The sequence below is a fragment of the Pogona vitticeps genome, chromosome 1 (assembly GCF_051106095.1).
Source record: "Pogona vitticeps strain Pit_001003342236 chromosome 1, PviZW2.1, whole genome shotgun sequence".
NCBI lineage: Eukaryota > Metazoa > Chordata > Lepidosauria > Squamata > Agamidae > Pogona > Pogona vitticeps.
In genome coordinates this window covers 250,683,273-250,701,446 of record NC_135783.1, presented here as the reverse complement: position 1 = coordinate 250,701,446, position 18,174 = coordinate 250,683,273, and the positions used below count along the sequence as shown (strand labels likewise).

The 18,174-nt window shown below is 44.6% G+C and overlaps 1 protein-coding gene and 1 long non-coding RNA gene across 7 annotated transcripts in view; one reads left to right on the top strand and one right to left on the bottom strand.

The window, feature by feature from the left end:
• The window catches only part of LOC110074167 (ras-related and estrogen-regulated growth inhibitor), a 41,541-nt gene extending 30,872 nt beyond the window's left edge, over positions 1-10,669 (bottom strand). For both annotated transcript variants that reach the window (XR_012082391.2, XM_072985575.2), the window contains exon 1: positions 10,539-10,669. Coding sequence is in view for 1 of the 2 variants with exons in the window: in XM_072985575.2 (XP_072841676.1) it covers positions 10,539-10,635 (97 nt within the window). In the remaining variant the exon portion in view is untranslated. The remainder of the gene's footprint in view (positions 1-10,538) is intronic.
• On the top strand, positions 1,442-17,186 carry LOC140703077 (uncharacterized). Of its 5 annotated transcripts, XR_013540731.1 has the most exons (5): positions 1,442-2,113; positions 2,751-10,277; positions 11,697-11,874; positions 15,732-15,864; positions 16,940-17,186. It is a non-coding gene; the product is annotated as an uncharacterized LOC140703077 (long non-coding RNA). The 5 variants fall into 5 exon arrangements; XR_013540734.1 differs by lacking the exons at positions 1,442-2,113; positions 2,751-10,277 and adding an exon at positions 11,022-11,093; XR_013540732.1 differs by lacking the exons at positions 1,442-2,113; positions 2,751-10,277 and adding an exon at positions 11,152-11,293.
• Positions 17,187-18,174: the final 988 nt, after the last annotated feature.

The following is an 18,174-nucleotide window of genomic DNA, read 5'->3' as shown; positions in this document are numbered from 1 at the left end:
TAAATCTAATTAAAGTAAGTAAAGTAAAAGATCTTAACACAGATAAGGATGGATTTTTTAAAACAGTATTGTTTCGTAACTCTTAACCATCATTATTCTTGGGAAACCAAGAGTATGCAAAACTTAAAAAAAGAAAAACAGACTGTGACTTTTTTATCACTTTTTTCCCCAGTCATATAGAACAACCTGAAGAATCTCTAAGTAAGAATGAATGACATATTTGGGACTAACTAGAGTCTTTGTGGGTTGTATGCTGTCAAAATGCATCCAACTTATGGCAGTCCTAATAGGGTTTTCAAGGTGAGATACTTAAGGAATGTTTTTTTACCAGTGGCACCCCAGCCCTAGGTAAGTTCTTGTGGCTAAGTGGGGATTTAAATTCAGGTCAGTCTGTCACTATATCCATTACATCATAGTGGTTCTCTACAAAATATTTAACATGTTCTGTTTTAGAAGAGAGAGTCCCTGATGCTCATACATTAAACATACTGTACGTTTTTCCCCAGGTAAGAAATGAGTGTGTGGAAGAATTCCATTTTTTTTTTTGGACTTCCAGAACCCCCATGCCACCATGGAAAATGGCCGGCTCTGCCAACTGTGGGAACTGGCGATTCTATCTGGGATAGGGTTTTGTTTGTTTTCTTTTGATATGTTTTATATGGTTTTAATATTTTAGCTGTACATTTTATAATATATTTTGTAAGCCGCCCAGAGTAGTGGCATGCTCACTAAATGGGCGGGGTTATAAATTTAAATAAATAAACAAACTTATCAAACTCTGGAGGGGGGCACAAGTCCTGCCCTCAAGAACTGAAGACACACCCATGGCAACAATTAACCACGACCCCCCATTAGTCCACCTTCCTCACTTTATATATGACTTTGCTGAAGGTCCCACTTGTGGAATCTAGTGGTGGTTTTCAGAATTCAGTGGCAACAGGAGGATTTTCTAAATGGCATTTGGATTAGAGCCTTGAAATTCATGTTTCTTTTTATAAATACCACAGTATAAAGCATGATTCATGCAAAACTGTGAACCCACACAGTCAAAACAGTGACATTTGTTTTCTTTTAGTATTTGCGAAATGTAATTTGTTTTTACAGTGTTGACTCTTTTTTGCCCTCCAGTGTGGAAGCCCATGGAGACTGAAATATCAATAAAATAGTCATATTAACATATCAGAGGTAACATTTATACAGTACGTACATATATATATATAATGCTTCCTTTCATTTTCCAAATCTAAACAGATCAGAGCTTAGAAAAGTTACTCTTTTTTGGCTATGACTCCCAAAATTCACCAGTCAGCAATCAAAAGGGGAGATTAAAAATAATGGAAACCTTAGCTGCTACCGTGTGAAGGTGTGCATGGCAGAAGCAGACATTGTTAGAGCACTTTCCATGACACCAAATGGCTACACAATTTTTTATTTATTTATTTATTTATTTATTTATTTATTTATTTATTTATTTATTTATTTATTTATTTATTTATTTATTTATTTATTTATTTAATATCCCCCTTTTCTTCCAATGAAGGGATACAAAGTAGCATACAACCACTAACTCCATCACAATAAATACAGTTATTAACATAAAGATACAGTTAAACCCAAACAAGCCAAATAACCCTCAGTTCTCTCCTGTGGTAGCAAAACATCAGCTGTGCTGAGACCTTTAGCACTTCTGGGTCAAGAAAAGAAAGCCCGGTCCCAAACAGCTGCTCCAGGGAAGTAAAGTCAGAAACAAGGGAGGATACAAGGATTAGATAAAGGGCAGCTTTAGCCCTCTCTGCGTGGATCACTGAAACATATTATACAATGGAATGCTGTTCTATGTTCGCTCTGGTGCGGAGCGAAGAAAAGGTTTTGTACTATATACAATTGTAGCACTTTGTGGAGTACAATTCCCAGAATATCCATGTCTATTGGCCATATTGGCTGGAAGATACTGGGAGTTGAAATCCAAACAAATAAATTTTCCAAGCTCTGCTCTCATGATTTGGCAAAGCAGAAGGAAGAACTGATCTGTAGTGAAGAAAGTCAAGCTTAATTTGAGAAAACTTTCCAGAAATATCTACAAGATGACAAGATGCACTGCTCCATGCCACAGGTAAGTAAAGCTAGATTATTAGGGTCAATAAAATTTAGCAGTCTCTAATTACCTTCACCTTTTAGGACTTTACTGGTAAAAGGGAACCCAGGGGACTGAATTAACTTGGTGTTCTGAGAAGTGCCTGCTTAACTGCAGGAACTGGGCATTATCCCAAAGTTGAAGTACATGAGTCTATATTAAGTAGGGAACCCAATTAAGCTGATTAAAAATGTCAAGTAAAGCAACAGAAGGCAACATTACAATGGAGCTGAGGGCATGGAGGTGTAAGAGGATGCTGAGATCAAGTGCCACCACTTTATTTTTTGTTCATTCCTAACTCAGGAAACTTCACAAAGAACAGACTCTTGACAGCAGTTCCACTTACTTCAAATAAAATTGGGAAGAAAATACAGGACAGGCACTTAATGTATATGTTAAATACAAAACAATTTTGGACAGACATAATTAAAGCTTGAAGCCCATAAATATTTCAGAAACACAAGTCTTTTTCTGTCTGTGAAATCAAACTACAAAGAAATTCTGTGCTTAACTCAGGAAAATCAATGGCCAAACAAAACAATCTGATCTTCATAATTCCAGAGGGGACACTTAAGAGGTTCACATTAATTAACAATTGCCCTTGTCACAGTTGCAGGGTTGTTTCTGTCTGTCTGTGACCAACTCAGGAGTTCAGAAGGAAAAAGAAAAGAAGAAAAAAACCAAAAAGCAATTTTTATGCAAATATATATCTAATAAACTATGATACACCAAAAGATAATAGATTCATAGATCCACGTGCCTTATTAAAACTTGAGAAAGGAACACTTGCTATAATATCAAACTTATATCCTTAAGATCGCCAGGCTGCAATGTTCAGATTCCCCTCTACTTTTAAATCAGCTACCAAATTGGGAGAAAAGGCAGTTAGACAAAAAGGAACACTACAAATTACAACTGAATCATATGTAAGTGCAGAGGTCCCAATCCTGCTTTACACACAAAAAGGCCAATTGTGAAACTCTGGAGATCTGCCACCAGGCATGTTAGAATAAACTAGCAGCTCTTTGTATTTGGAGGGTTGCAGAGCCCTTTCAGAATATGATGAATGCTATTTTCACGGAAGTAGGCATGTTAGTTTGTCTCAGAATGTTTGGCCAAAGAAAAGACAAAACACTGTATCCCTTTAAAGGCCAACACTTGGATGTCAGTGGAAGTTTTGTAGATCAGAATCACTTTCCCAGACACAAAGGACATAGTCCTTGTGTCTGAGGAAGTGGATTTTGATCCATGAATGCTCAAACTGTAATAAAATGGTTGGGTCTCTAAAGCGCTACAATATATTACTTTTTTCTTCTGCCAATGCGACCAAAGTCATGGAGAACTCCCCAGAGTGAACCAACACCTCAATAATATTGTTTTACATTTTAGAAAAGCCCCCCCCCCAAAGCCAGTTTTCAAAGCAACAGAAGAAAATGTTAAGAGTAACAGGGGAAAAATACTCCATCACAGACCCACTGAAGCCCATCCATGGACTCCTTGAGGCATCCCAAAGTCTACAGAATAAGAATTCCAGGAAATAGACCACTATGGACTAAATTCCAGTCTTTTGAGTCTTCTGCCTTTTTTTCTAATCAGGAACTCACATTTAGACCAAACATGCACTTGGGAGACCTAATTTTTTAAAATCATATTTTGTATGGCAGTACTAGTAGCTGAGACCTCAGTTTGGAATTTGAAGTCACTCTGTGACCTTGTCATGAACCAGACTCACTAGCTGCAGACGGATGAGTTAGACCAGCTTTCCCCAACCAAGAGCCCTCAAGTATTGTAATCAAGCAACTGTCATCCCACAACCAGCATGTGAGCTATGAGATGATAGGCATTGTAGCTGGGGAAGGTGACACTGGATGAAGGTGACACCTGATTCAAGAAAAAGCAGTTTTAAGTTTCCAGAAAGAGCTGCATCAACTATACCTACCCAGTATCCTCACCACCATGTAATTTATTTTAAATATGGTATATGAGACAATTTGCTGGCTGGATAGCTCAGTGAGTTAGGTATCTGGTTGCAGAGCCAGAGGCTGTGAGTTCAGTTCCCCACTCTGCCTCCAAGGAGGAGAGCCAGCCTGTGCAGCCTTGGGCAAGTTGCACAGTCCTGGAGGATCTCCAGAAAAGGGGAATGAACCCACTTCTGTGTATTCTTTACCTAGAAAACCCTGAAAAGGATCACCGTAAGTCAGAATGGACTTGACAGGACACAATTATTTTTAATTACGACACAGTTACTACTGAATGCACGAGCTTTTTGAGACTAGAGTTTCAGATGCTCATCCTTAACTAGAAGAACCTCATATGGTGTTTCTTTAAAGATCGGTAGTTGGAGATGTAGAGCCAGTGTCGTGTAGCTGTAAGCCAAGCTAGTGAAGCCAATAACCAGGAGCTCTTCCCAAATGGCATCTAGTACTCAAGGAATACATGATGTTTGGGCAGCAGGCCCCTGACACAATCTAGTCCCTATCAATTCCAGTGAAGACAATCAAGAAAGAGACTACAAAAGTATGGTGTATTCCAAACAATCCTGCCTTTTCAGTAGAGGCAGCACAAACTTTCCTACTGCTCAAGGTAGGAAGACAAGCACTGCCCCTCAGCCTGTGTAGAAACACCCACAAGGAGAAAGACGGCATGGGTAGCAATACATAGCAGGTGACCGTGGATGTGATCATACTGTGCCTGTTTTTCAGCCACCTGGCTGAGTAATGCCAGACTCTGAGGGTTCCTCAGGACCAAGACCTTATAGGAAGGGGTGTCAAACCCCTGCTCCTGAAATCACCTGAGCCGCAGGTGGTTTCTTTGCCCCTCCAGCCAAAGCCTACAGTATCCTGACACGGAGAACTCTCATAGAACCAGTCCTTATTCAAACAGCCAGCCAAACAGCCAGATGTGCGATAGAAGCTGCTCTGGCTCTAGTGGGTGGTTCATGGTAGCTGTGGCCATTCCACCATCCCCAACATTTTGCCACCTGAGGTTACTACCTCACCAGGAACAGAGACAGTGGGGCCCTGCTTTCAGAGTGTCTAGATTGTGGAGAGACTTTTATGAACATAATTCTGTACCTAAACTTTCTGTTCCAATCTGTTCCAACCTCTAACTGTAGGTGTTGAGGGCTCTGGTGACTGCTGTTCTGGTCACAGCCTCCATACATTCACCAAATGTATCCACCAAATACTAGATGTTGACTGTAAAGGTCTAGAGATGAGTTATGGAATTCTAAGAGGCATCAACTTGCTGCTGCAGGTGAGGAAGTGCCTGTATCCTACCACATGTGTGTAATGTGCCATTAAGTGTCATCTAATATATACGTAATTATCGCTATCCTGTTAGAGTTTTCAAGGAATACGAGATATTTAAATACTGGTTTTACCAGTGCTGCCACTCCCAAACCCTGTGGAGTTTCCAGAGCCCAATGGGATTGAGCCCAGTTCTCCTGAGATGTAGTCATTGCCTACTATGGGATTAGCAAAATCGTACAGTTCACAGAATCAGTATGCTATAGTGATTAGAGTATTGTACTACACTCAAGAGATCCAGGTTAAAGTCCCTGCAAAAGGGGGAACCCCTGCCAGTAATTCTCTCATAATCTGACCCATTTGATTACTTCACCTGATTGCTGTGAGGATGAGGGGGAAGAGATTTTCCTCACTGGAGGAAAGATAGGAAATTTGGTAAACAAATATCAAATAAGGTCCAAATACTTGGGAATTATCTATTTGTTATATTTGTTACACCTTTCTTCCAAGAAGCTTGAATTTCTCCTCCATGCTGCCTCCTCACAGCAATCCTGTGGAGTAGCCCACCACTGCATCCTCAATAACAAGCCAAGTAGCTTCATACTATCCCAAGAACCTTAATAATTTGAGATTTTATAAAAATCAATCCTCATCTTTTTAGATTTTCTTCTTGACTGTGACATGTTAGGGATCCCTCCAAAAATCTGCTCTTTTCATGTGACAGTGAGACATTTCAGTTCCCATCTGCTGCTCCATTTTGGTTTTTGGTTTTTGCTTGAGCCCACTTTTAATTACTCAACAGTGGAAGCCTCTGTAAATATGTGGGGCTTTGCTGAGATCCTGTAGGCAAGCAGTTGGGCAGGGGGTGGACACCTAAGTGTAGTAAGCACGTGACTACTTCCCACACGGAACAGCTTGTTAGCTCAGGATTTTCAGTAAACCAGTGTTAAAACTACATGTAGGTGCCATTGTTTACAGAACTTACCGGGAACAACAGAATGTCTGCCTCCATCCTTTGAGATTCCCTTGAGTGAAACTGGTCTTCTCGTTCCTGTCTAAAAGGTTATATCTTTTAGGTAGGAATGAGACGACAGGTTTCACTCAAATATATACATATCCTTTTCTGGTCACTTTACAAATCTCCATGCCTAGAGATGCCTGTTTTGCAGTATCTCTTTCTATCAGGAACTAAAATTGTTAACCTTTATATAGTACATATCCATATTCTGAATTACTTCCCTTATAGGCAGACAGGACTCTTTGCTATTGCTGTCTTCTTTTGAGCTACCTATAAAAACTAAAATTCCGATCTTCCATATTATATATGTTAAGGTTTATCACACTCAGTGAAAATATTAACTTCCATCATTCAACTTCTTTTCAGACACTTTCAAGCAAAGTGATACTTTCTGCCTGGCTTCAAAGAGAGTGACCTGCTAATTTCAGCAGTAAAGGAATTCTGACACTCCAGGGAGAGGCCAGGGCTTGCCCTACTGTTAGGCAGAGTGAGGCAGTCATTTCAGATGGTGGATACAGGGAGGCAACAGCCATGAGAGGATAACCAGGGGGTGCTCGTTTAGGGAAGACTGCCTAAGACCTACAACAGGGAATGGGCAAAATGTGGCCCAAAGACTACAGGCAGCTATCCAGGGGTTTGTGTTTTTGTTTGTTTGTTTCTAAACCCCGTGGAGCCCCTACACTCTTCCCACTCCAGGGGGGAAATGTTATGCTCCTGAAAGCTTCCAGCAATGTTAGTTTTTACTGTAATCAGTTTTTTAAAAAAACTTGAAGCCACTCACTGGGTAGTCCTGGAAGAGCCAGTTTGATACAGTGAATAGAATGATGGACTAGGACTCAGAAGACTTGGGTTCAACACCACCATGGAAAGTCCCTGGGATGAGTGGCAATGGCAAAACCCCTCCCAAAAGATGGATACCACTGGACAGCATTAGAAGTAGCATGGAGGAGGGGCCTTTATGGCCGTTTCTAAGCTTAGCATGGTCTATGGCAGGCACTAGGAATAAAAAGCTGTCTTCCACTGAAATAGCCCAGCACAGACCAAGGTATAGATTTCTTCAGTGTACCAGAACTGGTGCAAGAAAAGGGGGGGGGGAGAGAGAGAGAGAGAGAAGGATATTTTCCACAGTCTACAAAAGTTCTGAGGTGCTAGAAGGTCTGCAATTAAACAAGTCAGCCTCCCATGGCAAAGGTCCACTTCACCAAGAGACCATTCAGCTGGTCCCTGCAGAGAAATGTGCCTGGAGATCCTCTGCTAAGCCATATGAAGTGCATATGAAGTCCTTCTCTGCTATCTCAGGATGAGGAGAAATGTGGGTCACTGGGGCAAATCTGTAGTGCTGATTTCAGGATAAAGCTTCTTGATACTCTAGGTGCTAGTGGTGATGGGGAGAGTCTGAAAAGGTGAGTTTCTTGGACTACATCTCCCCGCATCCCAAAAGTAACATTTTCCGAGCTCTGGTGGTGAAGAGCTACAGCATGTCTGTAAAAGGGGCCAGCCCAACTCTGATGGCAAAGACAGCAAATGTTAATGAGGATGCCTTAGGCGAAACAGAGATTTCTGGAATGCAGCTGCAGCAGTCAGATTGAGATTCTCTGTACTTTTTCTCGCCATACGCACTAGCAAACTCCATTCATGTTAGATAAGTGCCTAAGTAATGAAAGATTGAGGAGTGGCTTCTTGTGCTTTAGGAAATTCCAACTTTTGCTCTGACAGCAGCATGAAAGAAAAGGGGCTTGTTTTCTTGTAATCAGACATACAGAGAACCTAATGTGACATCTTTCTAGAAGAGTGTGGCATTGTCCTTCTGCTACTACTGATGCCCTGCACAGGTTTGCGAGCATCGAGGGCCCTCCCTAGTTCAAAGCCTTCAGTTCCCATCATCCCCAGACAGAATGGCCTATGGCTAGAGGAAACAAACCCACCTAAATAGTTACTAATGATGGAAAATCAGACATGAATAGCTAACCATGCTGTGTACCATCCTTGAACATTTCTGGCACTTATTAACCCATTCCTTTGTGTTTCACTGAGGAACATCAATGAACCAGAGGACAGTTTTATTTCCATCCAGGCTGTAAAGAATCTCAGGACGTGTTTCGAGGACGGAAAGAGTTACTTTTAGGGTGGACAGGAAAGGAGCTGTGTAACCCTCCCTCTTATGCTAAATCGAGGAAGGAACTTGCCAAGAGTACATTTTCCCTTCTCCCTGTAACAAACGAACAAATGAAGAAATAAGCAAAGTATCGGACTTTAACCAGGAAGACTTCGGCTTCAAATCTGTGCTTCACTCATGAAACTCAGTGTGTGGCCTGGGGCCTTCCTACACATCTGGGCTATTGTAAAGAAGGTGAAAGGAAGACACAATATATGCTGTCCTAGCAGGGGTGGGGTGGGGGGAGAGACACCTGTGGCTCTCTAGATGTTATTATGATGTGATATATTTATCAGGCATAGCCAGAATTGGAGTTGCAAATCAAGAATATCTAGAGGACTACCAATGCACCCACCCCATTCTAAACACAGTGAAGGAAAAGCAGGACTCCTGGTATGTACTTCCCTTGATTAAGCATGTAATAGAATCATAATCCCGATGTAATGTGTACATGAGGAATCAAAACTGATCAATTTCTGGCAGGAACTGCTTTGTCCCAAGGTCTCCAAGTTGCTGAGATAGAAAAGACTAATGAGTTCAATCCTGCATATTGTGACTCATTTTAGCAAGCCTTAATCTCTGTAATATTCTAGATTTCATTCTTTCTTTTTTTAAAAAAAATCATATCAGAGCATTGCACAATTTAAACTGAAGGACATATATGAAATATAACAAGATAAGGAGTTAAGATTATGCTAGTTTTGACCAGAAATGGGCTACTTCAGTGGCTTTCTCTTCTCTATTTGCTATTTTATTTTGTATCCCTGGTGGGGCATAAATTGCATGCACATAAGTGCTGCGTTGATTGAATTTCTCCACAGTCACAGAAAATTTGTCGTGTATCCAAGTAGTCCCATTTTAATTGATTGCAAGACACTGAAGGAATCTCCCTGAAGGGTGGAAAAGTATTGCAAACAGACTCAGGCATCCTCTGGGAAACAGCATATAGCCAGCTAATCCTTCACTTCCAGAAGCTGTGCACTTTGTCTGCATCTCTTAGCATAGACCATTTATATTTTAACTATTGAAGTACAAATTAACTAGGTTGCATTCATTTGCCAAGCATTACTAGACTATAGGAAGTCTAGTAATAAGGATGATGACACTGATGAGAAAGTAGACTACACAAGAGTGGAAGCTGCCCACTCCTCCGCTCTGTCATGCTTCATCAACACACTTGCCCCACAGTCAAAGTTAAACGTAGAAGCACAGTTCATCACAGATGTCTGCCATGGTGGGGTATGTGTGTGGGTCTGAGGACCACCTCATGATGACATGGATTTGCTTGTAGACCCCTTCACAAAGCAAGGGTTTCTGACTGCTACTTGTTTAACAGCAACAGAAACACCTGAGGGCTAACCAAAAGGGGACTTTTCTGTGAAAGGGCAGTAAATCTGGATCAGTTCTAGCATTCAGGCCAGAAATCCTGAGTCCCAGAAAGGGCTCAGGGTAGTTTTTTCCTTAATGCTACCAATGCATCTTTTGCAAACCCTGGGAAAAACGGGCGGCGGGGCTCAGGCACGCTCGGCTTAACCCTGGCCGTGCCCTCTGCCCTTAAGTCAACCCACTACAGGGCCGGTTCGTGGTTCCAGGAGGGCACAACTCCTTTCCCGGTAAGGCGCCCCCTCCCAGCTGTTTGGCTGCCCAGGCGGGGGATTTCTCGAAGGCAACAGGACCGAGACAATCACGCGTCGCAGGAAGATGTGATCCGCTCAGGAAAGTGTGGGTCCGAAGTGGGGTTGCAGCCTTGCAATGGAGAAGTTTCGCGGGGGCGGGGGGGGCGAGCAGGGGAGAACTGGGGGGTGCCGGACAGCCCTCCACTTGGAGAGGTTGGCGCGGGGTGTCCGCTTGGGGAGATGCCGGGGGAGGGAGGGAGGGGGGTTCGGGTGGCAATCGGCTCCCCCCCCCCACCCGGCCGAGTTCAGGCTCCCCCCGCTCGCTCTCTCTCTCACACACACACACACACGCACGCTTCTTCGGTACCTGTTTTCCCCACGGCGCCCTGTCCGAGCACCACCAGCCGCAGGGTCCGCGCGGGGCTCAGGCTGACCGAGCGGCGCAGGGGGCGCGGGAAGCTCATGGCGAGGCCGGCGCTCGGCGGGGCAAACGACGGTCGCAGCGGTTCGCTTCGAGTGCCGCGACTCCGGCTCCCGCGCTTCGGTTCCCCCGGCACGGCAGAGCAGAGCAGGCGGGCGGGCGGGGGGCGGCGCCCAGAGGGGAACTCCGCCCAGGCGGCGCGGGGCTGCTGCCACCGCCTCCTAAGCACTGGAAAAAAGCGGAGAGGAGCGGGTCCCTCTTCGCGACGACGCCCCCCCTCCTTCCCCAGAAGCCCGGGGCAGGGGTGGGCTGTGGCGCGCCTCGCCGCCGCCGCCGGCGGGGAGAAGTTCCTCCCAAGCCCGGCTCCTCTGAAGGGGCTGGACTGCTGCCCGGCGTAGGCGGCGGAGCGTTCCCGCTGCCCCGGGGTCACTCCCAGGAGGAGCAAGGCGGCGCGGGCCCTGACATCATCCGGACCCCCCCCGGGGGGAGGGGGCACGGAGGGTGTGCAGCAGCTGAGGATGCGCCCCTCTTTTTCCCTGACCTCGTGGCGGGGCGGAGCGGGGGGGGCAAGTGGCTCTGAGGTTCCTCTCCCCCCCGTCCCCTCCCCTCCCCTCCCCTCCGGGTGAACCGGTTGCAGGAGCTGGACCGAAGAGCCTCCCTCAGCGCCTGGGCGCCGCCTCTGCCAACCTTTGGGGCTCCAGGTCTATCCTCCCCAGGCATCGTTCCCGCCACACATCCCTGCGGATGATGGGCATTGCAGTCCCGTTCGTGGGCGGGCGGGGGAAGCCAGTAGGTGGGAGGGTGTTCCTGTTTCGGGCATCCCGTAGTGGGTTGGCTATGGAAGTGAACTGTGTCCAGGTTTATAAGAGTATTGGTGCATCTCTTGAGAAAAAGAAAATTTTTTTTTAAAAAAGCTCATTTCTGTGAATGGGGAAAAGCAAATGGCCAGAATCAGATCGCAGAACGTAATGCAACTTGCCCCAGGCTCCAGAGTTTGGGGGTGGGGGGTGCTCGAGGTGCAGGCGGGACAGAAAGTCTCCTGGTCCGAGCGGTGGCATCCAGAAGATCTGGGCACTCTTGTTTTATTTTCCCTTTTCTGACCAGCCCGCAGGAGAAAGTCTCGATCTTACCCGCGCGCTGAGTGATTCCCTCCCTCGGGCAGCCACAGGGAAGGGAGACGGAGTGAAGGACTGGAATACCGCGCAACCGGGGTGGTCCTCTCCGGTGCCTTCTGGAAAAGGCAATGCAAGGAGTCAGCTCTTTCCTCACACCACCGGAGGGGGTGTGTGTTTCTAGTCCTGTTCCTCTTCTCCCATCCATCAGAACAGCAAGTATTTTTATTCAAGGGCGGGGTGGGAGGTAGTTAATTTCTGCTGAAAAAGAAAGAGGAAGAAACTTCCTAATGTCACGTTTAGGCTTTCCATCTTTTATCTCTTTCCTCTTCCTTCCCTTTACTGGATATGAAATTAGCGGTGCTGTGGCCCTCTCCTACAAGCAGCTGTGGCTGTAGGGGTTTCGTGCAGGATTGTTGTTTAGTCATCCGACGACTCTTCTTGACCCCATGGACCAGAGCATGCCAGGCCCTTCAGGAGTTTTGTCCAATTCATGCAGGATACTGGATGACTAAAGAAACAAATCTCTATACTGTAGATTTTGAAGAAGTAATTAATGACTTTGCTGCTGGAAAGGCAAGGAAGGTGACTTTCTAAAGTAAAAAGCACACTCACTTTTTCCATTGGTGCCAAGTCAGCATCTTCTTCAGTCCCTCTTTCCCTCATTCTAATCCTTTTCTTTTCAATTTTAAAATATGCAACTCCACATAGTAGGGACATGGTGGCGCTGCGGGCTAAACCGCAGAAGCCTGTGCTGCAGGGTCAGAAGACCAGCAGTCGTAAGATCAAATCCACGCAACGGAGTGAGCGCCCGTCGCTTGTCCCAGCTCCTGCCAACCTAGCGGTTCGAAAGCATGCAAATGCAAGTACTGTAGATAAATAGGGACCACCTCGGTGGGAAGGTAACAGCGTTCCGTGTCTGCGGCCATCTGACCACGGAAGATTGTCCTCGGACAAAAACACTGGCTCTATGGCTTGGAAACGGGGATGGGCACTGCCCCCTAGAGTCGAACACGACTGGACAAAAATTGTCAAGGGGAACCTTTACCTTTACCTTTTAACTCCACATAATTTTAATACGAGGGCACCACGGGGCATGCTGCTTCACCTTTCCTCTGCCCCACTGACACCCTAATTAATTGCATGCTATCAAGTCAATTTTAACTTATGGTGACCCTTTCTAGGGCTTTCCAGGAAGAGAATACTCAGAAGTTTTCTTACCATTTCTTTCTTCTAGGGGCAGCTCTGGGGCTGTGCAGCTTGCCCAAGGCCACACAAGCTGGCTCTTCTCCCAGGGGGCACAGTGGGGGAATCAAACTCCCAACCTCTGGCTCTGAATTCAGATACCGAAAAATGCCCAAACAATGCACAAACATCTCGGTTGTGCTCTGTTTTTATACATTGGTCTGAAGACTTATATACAAATATGCCAAATATACATGTATGAGCAAGAATAAAACTGCATTCTAGAGTATAGTATATTACTATAAAGGAGATTGCCATTTTTGTTTTAGCAGAGCCCTTCTCCATATGTCTCCTTCAGTGCCTCTCCAGGTTAGGGGAAGTTGTGGTGTGTTTAATTTCTGCCTATCACACAGTTCTGGCACAGTAGCTCTGCCAGTAGCTGCCTTCTGCTGAGTGAGACTATTGGCCTGTCAGCCCCCAACGCTATCCTGTCTAACACGGCCTGGTAGTGGCCGTCCAGGGTTTCAGGTGGGGCTCTTTCCCAGTCCTAACTGGAGACATCTGGGTGTGAATCTGGGACTATCTGAATGTGAAGCCTTTGGGCGGTCCCTGAGTTGCAGCCCTCTCCAACAGGCAGTTGAGATGGTATCACTGCACTAAAAGCACTTACCATATTGCTTTACATTTGGTTGGGACTTTTCAGCATTCCGGAGCACTGCTGTCAGTAATAAAAGGACTAGGGAGTCAGAGGGGCCCTGCTCTCCTTCTGGGCTCCCTCTCCCCTGTTACAGCAAATATTTTTGTGGCCTCTTAAATACAAACAAGTTTTATGTGGCCAAAGCTTCCGTGGACTGTAACCCACTTCTTCAGTTGCTCCGCCACCCAAAGAAATGGGCTACAGTCCATGAAAGTTTATGACAAAGTTCAATTGTTAATTGTTGAGGAGCTTCCTTATTCTGCTGTTGTGCGACTCCTTTGATACAGCACCTTCATGAACAATTGATGCATTAGATACTGTCCGGACCCACCCGGCACTTTTACTTTGTCGCACTTCCCCCACCAGTCCCTGTGCGTTGGCTGGGATGGATGAGAGTGCCGGCTGGAGCTCAGCATAGATCTCTTTTGTCCACTTCTTGTCATGAATCTGAGAGCATCCCGAGGCCAAGATACACGGACTTTCCTTTCCCAAAGACATTTTACTCTTGCAGAGCCCAACAACAGCCTTTTCCACATGATTGCTTGAGCACATAGTAGCCAGGGGAGTAATGCAGCTATGGGAACAATGTGAGAACCTGGCCTGTGGGTCTTCTGGTTTCCAGGGAATGGGTGCTTGCCTTTCTACAGGAAGGCTCTGGCATTTGGTGTTTGGCCTTCATTTGTCTTTTTGCAGATTGGCATTGTGATGCCAAAACTAGATTCCTAAACGGGTGGTAACTAATCATTTGGTCACTGGCACTAGAAGCTGTCATGTGGTGCCAGATTTCCCATTACCAACTCTTGTCAGCTCCATGTTCAATTATTGTAATATATTTTATTTTACTTTTGCTTTTCAAAACACACTGTCATCACAAGGTGTTTTACAAGAAATTAAAAAATGTGTGTACTATCCTCATCCCCCTTTTTGCTAGTATTGCAGTACTACAAAATACACTGCCAACCCCACTGTTTATTCATCTTTCTATTAGTGGCCAGAATCCTATTGGTATTTTATTGTGGAGTAAGTGAAGTTGTGTAACTTGCTGCGGCAAACTGCAAATAATTCATAAAGTGCCTGCCACGTGACTTGTTATCTATGTGGTTGTGTGGCTAGTACCAGGTGTGAGACCAGTTCCTGGTTAATTAGCTGCAATTTGTTGCATGGCTTATGACAGCAATCTGATAGATGAATGCAAATTGCCTTGTAATGCAGATGATGCAACAGAAAGCCTAGGTAGAAACATCTTCTTTTCTAGATGAGAGAATTACCATATTTTTCCATGTCTAAGATGCCCCCATGTATAAGATAGCCCCCCACTTTTCTAACCCCAAATTAAGAAATCTAAGTGGGGCTTAGCAAGTGTAGGGCGGATGGGACCAAAGCACTGCAGGATTGCTTTGATCCCTGCTTTCTCCCTTCATGCTCAGCCCCGCAGGGCTTAGCAAAAGGAGAGGGAAAGGGATCAAAGCAATCCTGCGACTGCACAGTTGTTTTGATCCCTTTTCCCTTCATACAGCCACAGGATTGCATTGATCTTTTTCCCCTCCTTTTGCTAAGCCCTATGGGACTTAGTAAGCAGAGGGGAAAGCAGAGATCAAATCCATCCTGCAGCGCTTTGAACCCTGCTTCCCTTTTCCTAAGGCTTAGCAAGTGGAGAGGAAAGCAGGGATCAAAGCCCTGCAGGATCACTTTGATCCCTGATTTCCCCTCCACTTGTGTTTGTTCTCTCCTCAGCTTACTTCCGTGTATAAGACAACCCTCAATTTTTAGTCTAAAGATTTTAGACAAAAGTATGCCCCCTAGAGTCGGACACGACTGGACAAAAAATTGTCAAGGGGAACCTTTACCTTTACCTTTTATAGTCTTATACATGGAAAAATATGGTAGATCAAATATTTGAGGACCATAACTGGGCTCACCAAGAAACCCCACCAAAGACAGGCTGCCAAACAAACAATTGGCATTGGCCAAATTGGCATGTTTTCACCACTGAGGATATGTGGAGTAACTGATCAAACTGATTTGGATGTTACTTTTTTCCTGAGTATAAAGGCACAAGCTATCTCTGCCTACAAGGAAGGTCATATCAGAGTGGCTAACACAGAGATTTTACCAGCTTTCAAATCTGTGAATTTTTCATTTCAGATCAGACTTTCAGAACTTGTGATCTGCCACCAGGCAAAGCCCACCAGCCACATATCATGTCCCAGAAGGATCTCAGTGGTCCTTTCTTTTGCAGTCTGCCTGAGATCAAGAAAACAGCAGTTTCAAACACTAGGTAGAAAGGAATTTATGACTGCATTTGGTTGATGAGTCTTCAGTTGTACTGCTGTGTTGGATATAGCTGCAGGTCAGAATAACATAAGCAATGGGATGCCACAATTTTTGGTTGTCCTGATGCTTAAGCTATACAAAAGGTGGCTAGGTAGAATTTGAAAAAACAGAATGGTTTCCCATAGGCAAAGGCATCAGACAAGAGGGCGTTTTCTCTCCCTGTCAGTTCAATTTATATGCAGAATGTATCATTTGAAAAACTTTAAGAAGACAAAAATAATGATTAGAGAAGAATTACTTAACTTTGATATTGACACTGAAGAAATCAGTACAGTAAAGGATTTTCTGTCTTTATTTAGTCACCAATAAAAATAGTGACTGCAACCAAGAAATTAGAAGGAGACTGAGACTTGAAGGACAGCAGTAAAGGAACTAGAACAGATCCTGAAATAAAAAGAAATGGATTGTATGTCACTAAAAACAAAGGCCAATATCATGCATACTGTGGTATTCCTGATTACTGTGTAAGGATATGAAAGCCTGAAGTGAAGAAAGCTGGCAGAAAAAAGAAAAAGAAAGATTTATTCAAAATGTAGAGCTGGAGGGAAGTTTTAGAGAAATCATAGACTGCCAGAAAGATAAGTGGGTGGTAGATCAATTCAAGCCTGAACTCTCACTAGATGGAAAATTACTAAACTGAAACTATCATACTTCTCTCTGTATGTGTTTGAAGGCATTTTAGTTAACACACTTCATCTTCCTATTCAGTTGCATGGTAGGAATAACCAGTTTTATGAATCCATGGAGAGGGGACTATACTTTGTGTATCGCTGCATCTTCTGTAAATTTAAATCAGCTCCTAATTTCAGTGGAACCTTTATTTCACTCAGGATTGCAACCTTTTGAATCCCATCTGAAATCGGTTGTAAATTGGCCCATTGTCTATTTTTAACACATAAATACAGCTGTCAGATTCATCAGCTGTCAGCAGCTGATTTTTTTTTTTTTAACTACAGGAACCTGTTGTGCCCAAGAACTTGGCAGGGCTCTTTACATCTTTTTTTCTTTTTCTTTTTCAGACTGCACCGAGGGTGCTTTCCTCTCATCTGCGGGACCCTCTTCAAGCAGGGCTCTGGTTTAGGATTAACTCAACATTCCGGGCACCCTCTGATCATTCCGAGAGATGGAGTCGCATTACGCGTCTTGCAGGCCATGGATCCCGTTGATTTACAAAGGGCAGCCTGAGTACAGCTGACAGTGAACACACTGGGCTGAACACCACAACTGCATGACATTTATAAATGAAGCTAACACAGAGTTTCATAATTCTACCTCCAAGTGTTTTTTTTTCCCCTTTGTAATACAGCCTGCCTTTTGCCATGTAAGGTTATGAAGCACAGCCTGGGCTCTAGCAGTGCAACATGGATTCTGTTTACAGCGTGGCTCTGCTTATTTTCTTGATCAGAGTTGCTGCAGGAACTGCTTTCTCCTTGTGCTGCATCCCTCCTTGCCCTCCACTCTACTCCCTGCATTGCCTATTTTTGCAAATGTCCCACAGAGTGTATAATCATACATGCAAATTTGTGCATATCCCCATAATAGGCAGCAGTAAGAGTGACAAAACTGACCCGTAGTAACATTCCACTGAGCCTCGTGGCGCAGTGGCTAAACCGCTGTAGTGCAGCCAAAACTGTGCTCACGACCTGGGGTTCAATCCCAGGTAGCGGCTCAAGGTTGACTCAGCCTTCTATCCTTCTGAGGTCAGTAAAACGTACCCAGCTTGCTGGGGGGGGGGGGGCAATGTGTAGCCAGCATAATTAACTTGTAAACTGCCCAGAGAGTGCTTGAAGTGTTATGGGGCAGTATGTAAGCAGCACACTTTTTGCTTTTTTTATTCCTCTTCCACTCTGACAGCTGAGCATGTGTTGTGGGCACACACTAATGTACCCAAGTACATCCTGGACAAGTTCCAGACTTTCTTGTGCTTTAGTTCTGTTCAAATCAATGGGACGAGTTAATCACAACTAACACAAACCCAATTGAAATCAACAGTATTCAACATAATGGCAATTTAGAAACGAGAGTGCTACCTTGAGGCACATGTAGTAAAATCTAAATGAGTTTCTGTCGACGGTATGACAGAGTGGTCCGAGCACAGAATGATAGAATCGATAGGGCTGTTCCTGCTTTGTGTACGGTCAGAGAACAGCCCATGCTGCAAGACTTCGTGCTTCTTTGTGCTGTTTTTAGCAGGCCCTTCCTCTGAAAAACTCCAGGCTGCATACATGCCTTTATAGAACCTACCTTGCAAGGT